This window comes from Urocampus carinirostris, chromosome 12, assembly GCF_059441175.1.
Source record: "Urocampus carinirostris isolate Australia breed hairy pipefish chromosome 12, RoL_Ucar_1.0, whole genome shotgun sequence".
Classification (NCBI taxonomy): domain Eukaryota; kingdom Metazoa; phylum Chordata; class Actinopteri; order Syngnathiformes; family Syngnathidae; genus Urocampus; species Urocampus carinirostris.
In genome coordinates, this window is record NC_142360.1 from 27,136,971 (window position 1) to 27,153,948 (window position 16,978).

Below are 16,978 nucleotides of genomic sequence, written 5' to 3' on the forward strand. Positions count from 1 at the left end.
CATTGTGTTCCTCTTTGTGCTTTCAAATAAATTTCGCCTCAACTCTTTTATATGCAGGATCAAAATCAAATTAACCCCACATTCTGTCACTAATGTACAAAAGCATTGTTCAACCCATCCTCCTGTACTGTTTCACAAGTTTTTTCTTTATAGCACGAACCGGACCAAACTCACAAAATCATAGACAGCAGCTTACCCACACATAACCTCTCAGACCCAAATAACAGGTCCATCATCCAACTGGCAAACCCATTAGGCCAGAATTTCTCACCCAATACTTCATCCCACTACCGTCATGGTGCGGAGACAGGACTATAATATTCAGGAGGCCCCCCTCGGGTAAAGCCTGATCCCCTCTGCCGTTACCCTTCTAAATGACAAGCCCTGCTGACCCATCCAACCATTTTGACCTCATTGTTCCACTAACCACTGTCATATATATTTGTCATTCTGCTATTTTTGTAATGCCTGTTTTTTAACCAGTACAGTCGGTGGAAGTAATATTCCCTAAGGGGACCAATAAATCAAAATGTGTCAAGCACTTTTCAGCCAATCAATTGCCTCTACGCTGTATAAAAAGCATTCAGTGTACAACGTTAAAATAAAATCCGCTCCTTTTTCCCCAGTAAGCAACCTGGAACACCAAATAAACGGACTCACGCAATGGTTCGATTAAAATAATACATATGTACATATAGTTAGGGCAATACACAGACTAACCATGTGAGGAAAGGGATCTGAGGGAGTCTCATCAACACTGATAGGGAAGACAGCAAATGGCTGGATAGCATTAATTGTACACTTAAAGGGACAGCAGTGTGTATTTAACCGCTAGATGTCACTATTGTGAAGTGCAACTGAAACAAATAAGACTAAAAGTAACCAAAACACACATTTTACTTTTTTTGGGCCAGCCTTCTTACAAGGTTTTTGGGGAAACCCGTAAAAGCAAGGTGGCAGACGATTATGTCAGCTCCCAAGTGAGGCTCATATGTCAAATAAATCCAAATTCATTTAGAAGTTTTTTCGCAATGAACGTTTATATAATCATGTTTTTTTCCGAGTCATTTTTATTTCTATGACAAAAATAACTTACCATGTTACATCGTAAGTGAAATTAACAGGCATGGCAATCATGTAACGTTCGGATACCGTACAAATGTATTCAGCCTTTAAAGATGACGTGCATGTTTTTGGTGTTGATTTTATCAAAATAACTTTTTTTTAAAATGTGACTTATACTACACATGTATGGTTTTTCTTTCCTCATTAAGCATTTTTTGGCTGGTGCGACTCATAATCTGGAGCAATTTATAGTCCGGAAAATACGGTATACAGTATGTATCTGTATATATGTATATATATTTATATATATAGTATAATGTCTGTGGCTGTCCACCGAAGAATAAGGGAAAGGGGTTTGGATATGACCGCAGGCAGTCTTGTAGTTCACCCTAGATGTGAAAAATTCCCCCAAAAGCTGACTCCGCACATTTTTTTTGACCCGTATTTTTCCAGAAAGAAATTTCACCCTCCCATGCCAGAATGACAATGAATATCAACACCATCCATTACAGACAGTCAGGTTGGTTACCTGTGATGTGAAAAATGCCCCAAAAAGCTGACTTAGGGTCTTTGTTTTGTTGACTTAGCATTTTTCCACTCTCCAGGGCATAAGTACATTGAATACCAACACAATCTTTTAAAGGCATTCAGTAGGTTACCATAAATGTGGAAAACGCCGCCAAAAAGCAGACTAAGCACTTTATTTGTTGACTCAGCATTTTCTTTCCCAAAAGACATTCCCAGACCAGAACAACATTTAATATCAATACTATCTACAGGCATTAGGTAGGTTACTCCAGATGTGAAAACTGCCCCCAAAAAATGGCATTTTTGGTTTGCCAACTCTGCAGCTTTTCCAGGAAGACATTACCCTGTTTTCATTCCACACAATAGAAATCACCCCTTCCCTACCTTCAGAATCAAGTGCTTGTGAAATTAGGGTGAAGTGTTAAATCCTCTTTGTCAATTGTATGTGACAGGAAAGCATACATTGAACAATAAAACACTAAAACTCTCGTTGGTGAAGAATTGATTTTATTGAAAGAAGGCAGACATGTAAGGCATGTGTCAGCGTAAAAAAAAACTGGAGCTGCGTTTTGCACTTTACTCTTTGATAATGGTGGGGGTGATCATCTTCTGAAAGGAATAGTATTTGCAATCAGAGGGAGGTACAATGTCCATGGTGGTAGTGCTTATCTTCTCCTTCTTGAAGCCGGCTTCAAGTAGTTGAGGCACTTGGCTCTCCTGAAATCATTAACAATCGCACGAAAAGGCGGCGTTATCAATAACCTTCAACTTATTGCAACATGTTGCAAACTCCAGGCCGATGCACCGAAGATTTGCAGTGCATCTGAACCACATAACCCCTTCTTGGTTGTCTTAAAAACACCGCTCGTTTCGAACGGTATATTTATCTCGATTTAAATATTGATCGTTGACATGATCGACCGATTACCTTTTAGTCTTTAACAATAAAGACTAACTACTTTAATAGTCAATTGTCAAATTCCATTCACATCTCAGGGTCACCTGAAAAGCCCTTGAAGACCTTGTAATAAATTGACTTTGCATAACAGCGGGTTCGAAGGACATACAGTTTTTGAAATCAATCATGAGAATACTTGGAGATATAGTTAAACTTTTATCAGGCTGTAAATATTCAACAGTTGTTATTCTACAGAGCAGACACCCGTCAACTAAGAGGAATCCATCATTTCAAAGTCCGATTTGATCCCATAACATTTAAGAGTCGTTACGGCCACCCGAGAAGATATTCATTTATGGAATGATTTAGATGATGGCCCTGAAAATATCTAATTCATATTGATTTAAATCATTTTATACTATTTTTGATAAATATGCTAAACAAAATTCATATAATGGAGAGTACTTGATTTGGTAAAAGTCGTAGTATAATTACAGGCCAGAAATGTATTTTTTTTTTCACCTTTTGTGGGATAAGGTTTTTAATTTGTTTTATTTTTTTTAACGCGTTTTTCCTGCAAGAGGTAATGGAGTACTGGTAGGCACTTAAAACTCGCGGTTGAGCCTACTCCCTTTGGGCACTTGATTATGTCTCATCTCATCTCATTAGCCGTACCGCTTATCCTCAGTAGGGTCGCGGGGGGGCTGGAGCCCATCCCAGCAATCATCGGGCAGTGGGCAGGGGACACCCTGAACTGGTTGCCAGCCAATCACAGGGCACACAGGGACAGACAACTCATTCGCTCATTCACACCTAGGGACAATTTGGACCGGCCAATTCACCTGAAATGCATGTTTTTGGAACGTGGGAGGAAACCGGAGTGCCCGGAGGAAACCCACGCAAGCACGGGGAGAACATACAAACTCCGCACAGAAAGTCTGGAGCTGGATTTGAACATTACTGTATATATTGTATCGTACCGTTGTGTGCAGAAATTTTGTCGTTTGCTTTTGTTATTTGTTGGTTAATTTGTTTTTTTTGTGTGCCCAAATAAAAAGCCACGGACAAACAAACAAACCCTTGTCCTTTCCCATTTTCTTCCCCAGAGCCATCACCATAACACAAATCTCTAATTATTTTGTCATTTTTTGTTGATACTAAATGATATAGTACTTTTAATTGCACTATTGTCATGTGGCACTATTTATCATTGCACTATTATCACAACTGAGCTAGTCTCAAAGCACTACCTTTAAATATTTTTAACTATTTATCCTGACGTTCTTTTATCTTATTTGTCTCTTTTAAATCTCGTTATGTTTAATCTCGTTATAAACGGTGTGTTCACTCTGTTGACATCAATGACAATAAAAACATTTCATTTATTCATTAATTCAACAAACATTTTTACCCAGGACTTTTCCAAATTAGGTTTTATAACAGGGGTCAGGAACCATTCCATCCATCCATTATCTGCACCGCTTATCCTCAGTAGGGTCGCGGGGGTGCTGGAGCCCACCCCAGCCGTTTTCGGGCAGTGGGCAGGGGACACCCTGAACTGGTTGCCAGCCAGTCACAGGGCACAATGAGACAGACAACTCACTTGCTCATTCACACCTAGGGACAATTTGGACTGCCCAATTAACCTGTCATGCATGTTTTTAGAATGTGGGAGAAAACCGTAGTGCCAGGAGGAAACCCACGCAAGCACGGGGAGAACATACAAACTCCACATAGGAGGTTCGATCTCATGACCTCAGAACTGTGCCGCACACGCGCTAACTACTGCTCCGCCGTTTTGCCCAGGAACCATGCCATTTTGTCCTAGATAATAGTTTCAAAACAAGGTGCAGGCAAAGTTATTTCTCAAAAATGTCACAAAATACTGCAAACGAAGATGCCAACGTATTGACCTTCAGTTCAGACAGCTCTGGGCGAGGAGAAAGAGAGCTCGCGCGCCCTGTGTATAGCTCTGCCATTCCTACCGCTCACCCAATTAAATGGGCCTACGTGCTTTGCTAGAGCTTTTGGATAAAACGTTTTTTTGGGGGTTAAGGTTTGTTGTGTGGCTTTTCATCATAAATTGTCTCAACCATGAACATAAATTGTTAAATGAGCTCTCATACAAAGGATTAGCAATTTACAACCACAACGGGGTCTCTGTTGGTGTGACACCTTGACATGTATGATTTACAGGGATGGGTAGGGTTACTTTAATTTGAATACTTTCAATTACTTTTGGATTACTCCAATACCAAATATGCTAATAAAAGACAAAAGAAACTAAATATGAATAAAATTACTAAATTTTGTGCAGGCTTGGGGATTAACGGAACACATGGAACGGCAAAAATGATGTTGGCAGGCTGTTTGGATTTATTTTCATTTTGTTTCATTTGATGTTCGTTTTGCCGGAGATCAAAGAGATCAAAGCCAGGAGAGAAAGCTTACCACGTGTTGCGAGTCATCATTTGATTCATATTTAGTTTCTTTTGTCTTTTATTAGCAAATTTGGTATTGGAGTGATCCAAAAGTAATTGAAAGTCATCAAGTTAAAGTAACCCTACCCAACACTGGTCCTTTATATACTGGACTGAACTCTATGTGCATCAGACTCTTTGCACGTCCGACAATCAGCTCCGCATATAACAACATATCAAATAATTGAACAAGTTGTATTTCAACTCTGAGCCTTTTGTACCCAGGAAAAGAGTCTTATACGGCTCGTGAGCCGTAGGTTCCAAACCCCTGCTTGCTTTAAACCATTACAGAGTAACAACCACATTTTGTAATGATGGCGACTGACCTGAAACATGGTCTCGATGTTATTGTATTTGCTCTTGAGCAGTTCGCCCCAAGAGGTCAGGTTGCAGTATGTGAGGACACCTCCGGGCTTCAGCATCCGATGAGCGTGACCCTACAAACATATGACACGCAAATTAGACCTTCAGCTGTACCAGCAGAAGATGCCAACTACCTTGCAAAAGTATCGGCTTCCCAAGAACCTTTTGGCATATTTCCATGTTTCAGGCATCAAATTTATAGATACAAAACTCAAAATTTCCAAGAATGAACACGTGAGATACAATCATGAAAAGAAACCAAATGTATTCAGCATTGTATATTGTGCTCAACAGCCACCAGTCTTTTGGGGTATGTCTCTATAAGTTTTGCACATCTTGCGACAATTTTTTTTGCCCATTCTTCTTTACAAAACAGCTTAAGTTCCTTAACGTTTGATTGCGATCGTTTCTGCACAGCATTTTTCAGATATTTCCACAGATGTTCTATAGCAGGGGTCGGGAACCTTTTTGACTCAAAGAGCCATAAAAGCAAAAAATATTAATTCTATTTTGGGAAAGAGCCACACCATATATTATGAGACAAATTTACTAAATTGCTAAACCGGCGCCCCAGACAAAAGCTTAGTCTTCAGCACATTTATTTTTGATGATTTGATAAAAATTATGAAAAGAGAATAATGCCAGAGCCCCTGTCCCAAATTCAACAAACAGACCACTTTAAACTTGTCTCTTTCTTGCAATTACTCAAGATCGGTTAAACTCCTTTTGACCCTTTTTTTCATACATATTGGTTTCAAAACCAGATGCAAGCATTTATTTTGTAAAAACGTCACAACATTCTGAGAATAGGGAGCCTTATGTGCTTACCTTTGGCGAGAGATGGGAGGGAATGCTTGTACTTTTTGCATAGCTCCACCCATCCCTCCCACTCACCCAATCAAATGACTAAGTTCTCTTCCGGTGGTTTGGCGTATTTACAGTTCTGTGGATTCATCATAAAGTATCTGAACACTGAACACAGATTATATAGTGAACTTTTAAATAAAGGATTCTTTAGCGTTGTACAGCCAAAACGAGTTTTTTTTTCCCCCTTTTTTGTGTGACACCTTGACTGTAAATTGTAGTGAAAAACGTGCCCTATATATACTGCGAAGTGTTTCTCTTGCATTTAGCTTTGATTGGCTCTACGTGTACCTGAATAGGATTTACAACTCCGGTTTTGAACAAGATGGAGAAATTTTGCATGCAATCAAATTGGTCTCTGAGCCACAGATACTCATAGAAAGAGCCATATATGGCTCGCGAGCCATAGGTTCCCGACCCCTGTTCTATAGCATTGGGGTCTGGACTTGGGCTTGGCCTTTCACACCTTTGTATTGTTAGTTTTTAACCACTCCAATGAAGATTTTACTTTGTGTTTAGGGTGGTTATCCTGTTGGAAGGTGAACCTGCACCCATTATGAGGTCTCTTGTAGACTCCACAAGATTTTCTACCAGAATTACCCTGTATTTGCCTCCATCCATCTTATCAAATCTCACGATATTTCCCGGCCCTTCGAAAGCAAAGCAACCCCAGATTATGATGCTGCCACGGCCATCTTTTACAGTGGGGATGGTATTTTCAAGGTGATGGGTAGTGTTACTTTTACGCCAAACATAAAGCTTTGCCTTCAGCCTAAAAAGCACCTTGTTCCACATATTATTTGCGTCTCCCATGTGGCTTATTGCAAACACATAATGGGTCTTTTTATGGTATTCTTTCATAAATGGCTTTCTTCCGGCCACTTTTCGGTAGAGGGCAGATTTATGCAGAGTACAACTAAAAGTTGTCTTATACACAGATTGTCCCACCTCAGCTGTGAATGCCTGCAAGTCATCCAATATTATCATTGGTCTCTTGGTTGCTTCTCTGATTAGGTTCTCCTTGTTTGGGCCAAAGGTTTAAAGAGACGGCCAGGTCTTGGTAGGTTTGTATTGGTTTTATGCTCTCTCCATTTTGATATTATCACTCACACAGTGTTCCTTGTGTGTTCTTTGGTCTTCATAATTCTGTTTGTTCTCCAGTGTCTCCTTTCACAGACCTCTGAGTCCATTACAGAGCAGGTGCATTTAAACTGGGATTTAATGACGATCAGGTACACTCTTGTTGTTATCGTTAGTTGTTTAAGTCGACACGGATTCTTCAGAAGTCATCAAGGAATGTCTGGAGTCAATTGGCGGAGCAGAGAGAACAGAGGGGCAATATTTTTGCAACACCTGCTTTTCAGTTTTTTGATTGTAAATATAATATAAAATGTTGAAATCATTTGGTTTCATTTCACAATAGTGTCTCACATGTTAATTCTTAGAACATATTTTCAGTTGTGTCGCTTTAATTAAATGTGAAGCCTGAAATGTGGCAATATAACAAAACTTTTTTGGGGAGCAATATTTTTGCAAGACATTGTAATTCCAATTAGGGATTTCCTAAAGTTGTTTACTGACCTTGATGAAGTCAAACTGGTGGGTGTGCCATGTGTCTTCAGACAGCGGGTACGTGTCATACAGGATACCTAGAGAAGGGGAAAATAGCTACAGTATATATGTTGGCTGCTTTATTGGCTGCACATGCTTTGCATCTGCAGTGATTTACTACCGTCAAAGTGGTTATCTGGCAGGGTGGGTACAACCTCTTCCCAGAGGCCCTTAAGGGGGACAACCTACAAAGGCAAAAAAGTTACTAAATAACATCTTTACATAATGGTAATTTAATAATTTACCTTTTTTAAGGCCTATTATTGTGCACTTTCTCAAAAGCTTTTACCGTAAAATCCAGAATACAAGCACTACTGCTTTTGCTACATTTTGAACACTGCGTTTTTTTCTCAATGCATGCACTTTAAATACAAATGACAGAGGTGACGTCTGGAAACATCGACAATGCCCTTTGAGAGAAATTAGTCAATTTTTTGCTAACATTAGTCGTATAATACACAACGGGATGTTTGTAGGTACTTTATAATTCGTATTTACAACTTACTCAAAATATTTATACAGCCAAATTGAACAGCAGTGGAAGTGATTTCTCAAAAATGCTACACTTCTCTTTCCATATCATTGCTGTCTGGTCGCCAAAGTTTCCTTTAATCCTCAAAGAACAATGAAAAGCGAATACAATTTAGAATAGAATAGAATAGAATATACCTTTATTGTCATTGTTACAAAATGGCTTAACATATTGTGACGACAAAATTGGGCGAATTTGGTCCATTGCCAAGGCAATCACCAATGACAGCAACCCCAAAAAAAAATCTGTGCGGCAATTTAGCACTATTTTCCAAGGTATGGTTGCCCTGACACTGTCGTTTGGATATATAGGGCTCACATTTCATGCGACAGGTTCTGAAAATAGTTCAATGGGGATGGGTCGTAGCGATTGTTCAGGAAATTTGATTGCAATTTTTTTTTTAGCCTAGTTAAAATATATTATTGGTAGCTCTTTTGCACTACACAGTAACAAATAAGTAGCTCTTGGCTTCAAAAAGGTCGGAAATCCTTGGTCTATCTGCTGTCCACTGAATATTATATCAAAGCTCCCTAAGGCTCTGGTAACGACCAATCACGCCTTATCTGTTTTCTGAAGCAAAGCCATGATTGGTCCTTAACTTAGGCCTGAGCAACTGTGTTCAAGAACCTGTGTCAAAATGGCCGTCACAATGAAATAAATAATTGATTTTGCTGCACATCTCATATTAAATAATCAGTCGTCCTTGTGGATTAGTAGGCAGGCATAGACCATATTTAAGAGTCATTATCCATTTTATCGGCAAATTTCAAAGCATTTTCTCGCCTAATGTGTTTTTCGGGACATCGTCACATTACCAGCTTAAAAACCCTTCATCGAGATGATCACAAACCTTGTGGGGCTGAGACTTGGCCCAATTCTCCAGTCTTGCAAAGACGCCATCATTGCACTCAATGATCCAGTGCTCCTGGATGGGGAAGGACTCCACTTTGGTGGCTGCGATGGCCATGCCGAAACCGATCTCCAGAACCCGACCGCCTGCATGACAAAACAACAAAACCCCGTTTAGACTAAATATCGTCTCAGTCAAAATAAATCCATTGATTGCATTGGGGCGGCATAGCTCAGGAGGGATCAAGAGATCGCAGTTTGAATCCCGGCTCCTCCGTGTTACATGTCGAAGTGTCCTTGGGTAAGACACTGAACCCCTAATACCCCCAATAAGCAGGTTAGCGCCTTACATGGCTGCACGGCCGCTATTGGGAAATGTGAAGCACACTGTAAAACACTTTGGGAAGTCTTGACTTGAAAAGCGCTATATAAATGCAGATCATTTCATTTCATTGCTTAATAGGTGTTGCTGCAATTCAGAAGCATTTTTTTTTTTATTTCAAGAAACACCAGTTGATTGAATGTTGCTGGATAACCTTACAGCAGGGGTCTCAAACTCAATTTTCTTGGTGGCCGCTGGAGCTATGGCCTGAGTAGGGTTGGACGAAATCGGGTTTTAAAAAAATGTTTTTACATCGTTTTTTTTTTTTTAATGTATACAAAATAAGATCTAAAAATAAAAAAACAAGATTTAGAATTAATGAGAAAATCAATAAACGTAATCTCTAATCCGCATGGGGCACTGTGTATTATTTAGCTCCTCTTAGTGGTATAAAATGTAAAAAACCCTCATTAAAGAACAACAATATTGATTTAAATAATTAACAAAAATACATGAACTATCATTTTATTTACAGTGGCTTGCGAAACTATTTGGCCCCTTGAAGTTTGTGACCTTATGCCACATTTCAGATTTCAAGCATAAAGATATAAAACTAATTTCTTGTGAAGCACGAACAATAAGTGGAACACACTTTATTGGCTATTTTAAACTTTTTTTAACAAATAAAAAACCAAAAAGTGGGTGTGCAAACTTATTCACCCCCTTTAGTTTCAGTGCAGGAAACACTGTCCAGAAGCTCAGTAAGGATCTCTGAATGATTCAATGTTGATCTAAATGACTAACGATGATAAATGGAATCCACCTGTGTGTAATCAAGAATCTGTATAAATGCACCTGCACTGTGATAATCTCAGAGGTCTGTTTGAAGCGCAGAGAGCATCATAAAGAACGAGGAACACACCAGGCAGGTCCGAGATACTGTTCTCGAGAAGTTTAAAGCTGGATTTGGATACAAAAGGATTTCCCAAGCTTTAAACATCCCAACGAGCACTGTGCAAGCAATAATATTGAAAAGGAAGGAGGATCAGACCACTGCAAATCGACCAAGATCGGGCCGTCCCCTTAAACTTTCAGCTCATACAAGGAGAAAACTGATCAGAGATGCAGCCAAGAGGCCCATGATCACTCTGGATGAACTGCAGAGGTCTACAGCTGAGGTGGGAGAATCTGTCCATAGGACAACAATCAGTCGTATCCTGCACAAATCTGGCCTTCATGGAAGAGTGGCAAGAAGGAAGTCATTTCTTAAAGATATCCATAAAAGGTGTTGTTTAAAGTTTGCCACGAGCCACCTTCAGCAGGGACAGGGAAGATGGTTAAACTGGATGGGAAGATAGATGGACCCAAATACAGGACCATTCTGGAAGAAAACTGGAGTCCGCAAAGGACCTGAGACTGGGACGGATATTTGTCTTCCAACAAGACAATGATCCAAAACAGAGCAAAAGCTACAATGGAATGGTTCACCAAAAAACATATCAAGGTTGAGACCAGACCTCAATCCAATTGAGAATCTGTGGAAAGAACTGAAAACTGCTGCTCACAAATGCTTCCCATCCAACCTCACTGAGCTCGAGCTGTTTTGCAAGGAGGAATGGGCAAAAATATCAGTTTCTCCATGTGCAAAACAGATAGAGACATACCCCAAGCGACTTGCAGCTCGCAGGAAAAGTTGTCGCTACAAATTATTAACTCGATGGGGCTGAATAATTTACCACACCAACTTTTTTTTTCATTTGTCAAAAAAGTTTAAAACATCCAATAAAGTGTGTTCCACTTCGTGATTGTGTCCCACCTATTGTTGATGCTTTACAAGAAATTAGTTTGATGTTTGAATTCTGAAATGTGACAAAAGGTCACAAAGTTCAAGGGGGCCAAATAGTTTCGCAAGCCACTGTATATTTGAATTTAAAAGTGCATTTCGGCAGGAACACTTTGCATTAATGAAATGGATTTCCAAAGTTCTGCTCTGCCTTCCTCACTTTGATGCCGATGGTGAGAGAGTTCCCAGCCATGTGAGGAAAGTACATAAAGAGTATCAGAAGACGAATTAAAATAAATTGTGACAGTTTCTATAAGAGAGACAAAATCGAATGTACTGTACAACATTCCTGAACTGCTACGTAGAATGAACAGCACTAAATATACCGCAAGTGGGGAAAAAAAAAATAAGAAAGATGCAAAAAGAATTGTTATGTTTATTTGGTGGATAAAATTAACTTGTATCACACAAATTATCTTTGTTTTTTCATTCAAAATTGCCTTGCTGTGAGTATATAGGTGCCATGTTGTGTTTCTTGGCACTTAAAAGGGAAGTTGGCATCATTAATAGGGAGAGCAAGTGGCCGAGGTTGACAGGTATGGATAAAAAACCCCAAAATAGCAATTGTGATTATGTCAATGCCTAATTCTATCTAACTGGAGCATTTGCCATTTTTGGGGGGCGTGTTATCATTGATTTTCATAGCAGTTTATTATCCCCACAGATTCTCTACTGGAAAATAAACAGGGTTGGGTAGGGTTATTTTAACTTGATTACTTTCAATTACTTTTGGATTACTCCAATACCAAATATGCTAATAAAAGACAAAAGAAACTTAATATGAATCAAATTACTACATTTTGTGCAGGCTTGGGGAGTAACGGAATACACGGAACGGCAAAAATGATGTTGACAAACTGTTTGGATTTATTTTCATTTTGTTTCTGTCGCATTTTATGTTAGTTTTGCCGGAGATCGAAGAGATCAAAGCCAGGAGAGAAAGCTTACCACGTGTTGAGAGTCATCATTTTATTCATATTTAGTTTCTTTTGTCTTTTATTAGCATATTTGGTATTGGAGTAATCCAAAAGTAATTGAAAGTAATCAAGTTAAAGTAACCCTACCCAACCCTGAAAATAAAGTACTGTGAACAATTTGCAAGGAACAGGGTTCAACCCACTTGAAAATGATACTTGTGCCAATAAACTTAGGGCGCTCTCGCACAGGGAAGTAAGTGAGTCTATTTTCACACAAAACAGAGATGACTTGAACTGAGCGTCCCAGGCACCACATGCACTGCTCCCCATACCCCAACGCCCCCAAATAAAGTCTTGGCCAATTTCCACGACAGCTGCTGGACTGTTGCGTACATGTTCCTCGTGCATTTGTGCTGCAAACAGAATTGATCCAAAAAGTAAAGAAAAACGAACGTCAACTATAAACACGCAAATTGAAACGGCATGCATTATATTACTCTATTACACGGTGATCAGTTATTAATAAGAATAAACAAAACAAGTAAATGGTTGAACAATTCACATTATAAACCAGGGGTGTCAAAATCATTTCAACTCAGGGGCTGCATTGAATAAAAACCAGTTGATAAGAGCGAGAGAGAGCGAGAGAGCGAGAGAGAAAGAAATGAGAGAAATAGGGAGACAAGAGAGAGAAAGGGAGAAAGACAGAAAAAGAGAAAGAGGGAGAGAGAAAAAATAAGAGAAAGAATATGCAAGAAAGAGGGAGTTAGAGAGGAAGGGATAAAGACAAAAAGAGAAGAAGAGAGGGGGGGAGTGAAAGAGAGAGAGAGAGAAATAAATACAGTTAGTGTATTTGTGAGTGGCGCCTGGCTTTGGCGACATCAAGTGGACATATTTATAACTGCAGCTCGTCTTTTTTTTGCACTTCTCTGCGCGTCAATTCAATCTGTTGGCGGGGTTGATCCGTACTACGGGCCACATGTTTGACACCACGGCTTTACACCATTGACCATTCCATACAACAAAAGAGGAAAACAAATTCAATAAAATATTAATTACAAATCGTTAAGATATTCCTTTACTCCCCCAAGTCAAAAATCAGTCAAAACGTTGACTGACAAAGGTTGCAAAAGTTTATTGAAAAGGTTAATTTTCTTCATTTTCCTCATGTTGAGGTTTTTGAGTTTTTCCTTGCCCTCATGTCGGTTTTAGATCAGGGGGTAGTGTAATAACAGGGTTGGGTAGGGTTACTTTAACTGGATTACTTTCAATTACTTTTGGATGACTCCAATACCAAATATGCTAATAAAAGACAAAAGAAACTAAATATGAATAAAATGATGACTCACAACACGTGCTAAGCTTTCTATCCTGGCTTTGATCTCCGGCAAAACTAACATAAAATGCGACAGAAACAAAATGAAAATAAATCCAAACAGCTTGCCAACATCATTTTTGCCGTTCCATGTATTCCGTTACTCCCAAGCCTGCACAAAATTTTGTCATTTTATTTATATTTAGTTTGTTTTGTCTTTTATTAGCATATTTGGTACTGGAGTAATCCAAAAGTAATTGAAAGTAATCCAGTTAAAGTAACCCTACCCAACCCTGTGTAATAATAGTGTTTATCGCAATAATCTGTGGTCTGTGCAGCCCTTTGAGACTCTTTGTGATTAAGGGCGTCACAAATAAACATGGCTTGATTTTTACTTAATTTAAATATCGCTTTACCTTTGGAGGCTGCCACTGTTGCCAGAGAATGCATGTACGGGGTCTCCCAGCGCTCCATCACGGGCTTGCCCATAATCTCCAGGTGAGTGTCGGCTTCATTGTAGCCGGCGTTGGCGTCGTGCCAGGAAGACTTACAGCTCTCTCCTTTGGAGAAAATGGGCAGGTCAGCACCGGTGCTCATTTTGCGCTTTCCCTTGAGATGGTCGGCCGGCCACGCTGTGTACGCGGAGAAGTGGGGCGAAATGCGAGAGGCCCGCAGTTTATATCGGGCAGCTGAGTGCTGACGCTGCGAGGGATCGACAGCACTACGGGTCAAAGGAGATTGCTCGCTTCCGAGATTGTCTCCGATGAAGATGCGTCACTCGGTTGAAAAAGAGCTAGAGTGCAATTTAATACTGCAAAACCAAAGGAGAAACACTGATATCATGATTGAACTTGGACCACGTATGATAAAAGAATACTTAATTGTCGTTTTCAAGTGTTTTTTAAACGTACATCATAGATTAATCAAAGGGCACTGCTTTTTAATTGTTCCAATCACTACCATGTACTAATGTACCGTATTTTCCGCACTAAAACGGCATTCGATTGTAAGGCGCACCATGGGAGTAACCAGACAATTTTGGCGGGTGCTTAAGCATTGAAACTACAGTAAGAGCTCCGGTTTCATAAAAGAAAAAAAAAAAACAGACTCATTCATCAGGGTTGGTACAGAACTTTTTCATGGTTTCATTTTTTTAACGAGTAATAAGGGAAGAAGGCATCGAAGGAGGGCAGCAGCGCAGTGGTTAGCGCGTGTGCGGCTCAGTTCTGAGGTCATGGGTTCAAAACCAGCTACCAGACTTCCTGTGCGGAGTTTGTAAGTTCTCCCTGTGCTTGCGTGAGTTTCCTCCCACATTCCCGAATTGGCCAGTCCAGATTGTCCCTAGGTGTGAATGAGCGAGTGAATTGTCTGTCTCTGTGTGCCCTGCGACTGACTGGCAACCAGTTCAGGGTATCCCACTGCCCGTAAATAGCTGAGATGGGCTCCAGCACCCCCGCGACCCTACTGAGGATAAGCGGTGCAGATAATGGATGGATGGCATCAAAGGATTTTTAATTGCAAGGCGGACAGGGGAAGCCTTCAGATGCAACGTTATGTTTTCAGTAACGAGGTAAACCAACAACTTCATTTTCCGCCGTTATCGTAACCGACGGTAAATAGCGGTGTGTTACCTTGAATAAAGTGTTTTTCGCACTCCTCCGAGTTCGTTACGTCACATCTTTTGGAATGATGTCACCATTCAAAATAACGGCTACCATGTAGTTAGATACCAATGACAAAGATAGTATTTATAAATGTACCGAAAGAGAATAAAATAGAATAGAATATACCTTGATTGTCATTGTTACAAAATAGGTTGAACATATTGTGACAACGAAATTGGACGTGGCACTCCACTTTCACATTTTACCATGAGGATAAAAAAAACAAAAAAGATAAAGGATAATTTACACAATATTTACACAAGAAAGTGTGGGCATGTAGAGGTAGAATATATTTACATTGGGTGTTTACATACAGTTTTGGGATCGTATTTACATATTGTGATGAGCCAGTTAATTAGCATGGGTTTTTACAATAGCCCCAAAATTTTGCACTAAATACTGTAAATGACCCTCTGGGTAAAAATGTATAAAACTTGATTAATTTTATCCATATTGCTTCTTTAGCCGGGTCTTTCCGTGTTATCATTTTGAACTCTTCATCCTTCCTTAACTTCAATTGAACGAAGATCAATTTTTCTACTTCCCATTGTCTTTTAAAAAGGCACTCTCCATAAAGTAGGCTAATCAATTTTATTTTGAATGAGACATGAATCAAACATAGATGTTCCTCCTGTATCTATTGAAATATGTGTTCAAACCGTTTAGCTCTTCCATAACTTCACTGTCAGAACCCGAACAGACGCGTAGAGTTTTCACTTTCAGCTTTATTTTACAGGAACAGGGCAGTCTTAGCACCCTTGACATAAATGGTTGTATAAAGATAATTTTTATTTACTTATAAAACGTTTTCAGTTTCTCCTTGGAAAATACTGTCGTCATTTTGAAACTTGATCCATCAGCCAATTCTGGAAATGGGCCCTCGTTTATTGGTCTGTCGACAAGCATTGTAGTGAGCGTTGTATTTAAAATTTGAATATTAAATGTTGTTTGTGAGGCTACACTTGGAAGATACATTTCACTACATTACTTTAAATGTGCTGTCCAGGATTACTCTCTGCCGGTATCTCCTGACTTAAAAGTCATTATCAGTCACCTCTCACCTCAAGAACATGCATATCCTAGATGCGCTCGATATTCTTTTTTGATCTTTTTGGGGTTTGGGTTGTCGCTTTGACTGTATTTGAAACAGAATTTGAATGTGGAGTCTGAGAAAAAAAAAACATAGGAAGAGGTTGACTCAAATGATTTATTTTCCTTGCAGCGTGTCTATATGGACACAGCTCAACATATATTCTGTAGATAAGGCATTTACAGATGCTCTGTCGCACATAAAGTGAAAAGTAAGCAACATATTCATCTGAAACCTGATGGTCAGACCCCATCTGATACCAATCGCCTCATCAAAAAACAAAAAAAGCCCAATTTATGATTATGTGATCACTACAGCCCCTTTTTATCCTCTAAAAACATGCAATTAAAACCATACACAGGGTAGGATATCAAGATCATACTAATATTTTATTCCTGCAGTCCAAATTATTAAAATTAGATGATTTAGTAAAATTTTTCACTGCACAGCTGCTATTTAAGGTCAGCAAAAAATAGTGCCAGAAAACATCCATATTATTTATTCAGAAAGAGGGAAATTATAACTTTAGGGGCTGTAGTGAATTCATAATCCCAAAGGTGAGAACCACTAGGAAAAGTATATGTGTGTCTGTGTGTGGAGTCAAGCTTTGGAACGGATTGCAAGACGAAATCAAACG

General features: G+C 39.4%; 1 protein-coding gene across 1 annotated transcript; it reads right to left on the bottom strand.

Annotated features, from left to right (window-relative positions):
• Positions 1-2,078: 2,078 nt before the first annotated feature.
• Positions 2,079-14,352, bottom strand: gamt (guanidinoacetate N-methyltransferase). Its single transcript, XM_088350243.1, has 6 exons — positions 14,004-14,352; positions 9,192-9,337; positions 7,931-7,994; positions 7,780-7,847; positions 5,298-5,408; positions 2,079-2,310 (listed from the first exon to the last, which is right to left on the bottom strand). Exons 1-6 carry the CDS (start codon positions 14,182-14,184, stop codon positions 2,170-2,172), a joined length of 711 nt encoding a protein of 236 aa, XP_088206369.1. The 5' UTR covers positions 14,185-14,352; the 3' UTR covers positions 2,079-2,169.
• Between the last annotated feature and the right edge of the window lie 2,626 nt (positions 14,353-16,978).

Bases quoted from the DNA above. Each gene is read 5' to 3' on its own strand.
- gamt (XM_088350243.1), bottom strand. From the start codon at position 14,184: ATGAGCACCGGTGCTGACCTGCCCATTTTCTCCAAAGGAGAGAGCTGT. The intron at 9,338-14,003 runs GTAAAGCGATAT...TTTGTCATGCAG, and splicing joins AACAGTGGCAGCCTCCAAAG to GCGGTCGGGTTCTGGAGATC. The intron at 7,848-7,930 runs GTAGTAAATCAC...CCCCTTCTCTAG, and splicing joins GCCAGATAACCACTTTGACG to GTATCCTGTATGACACGTAC.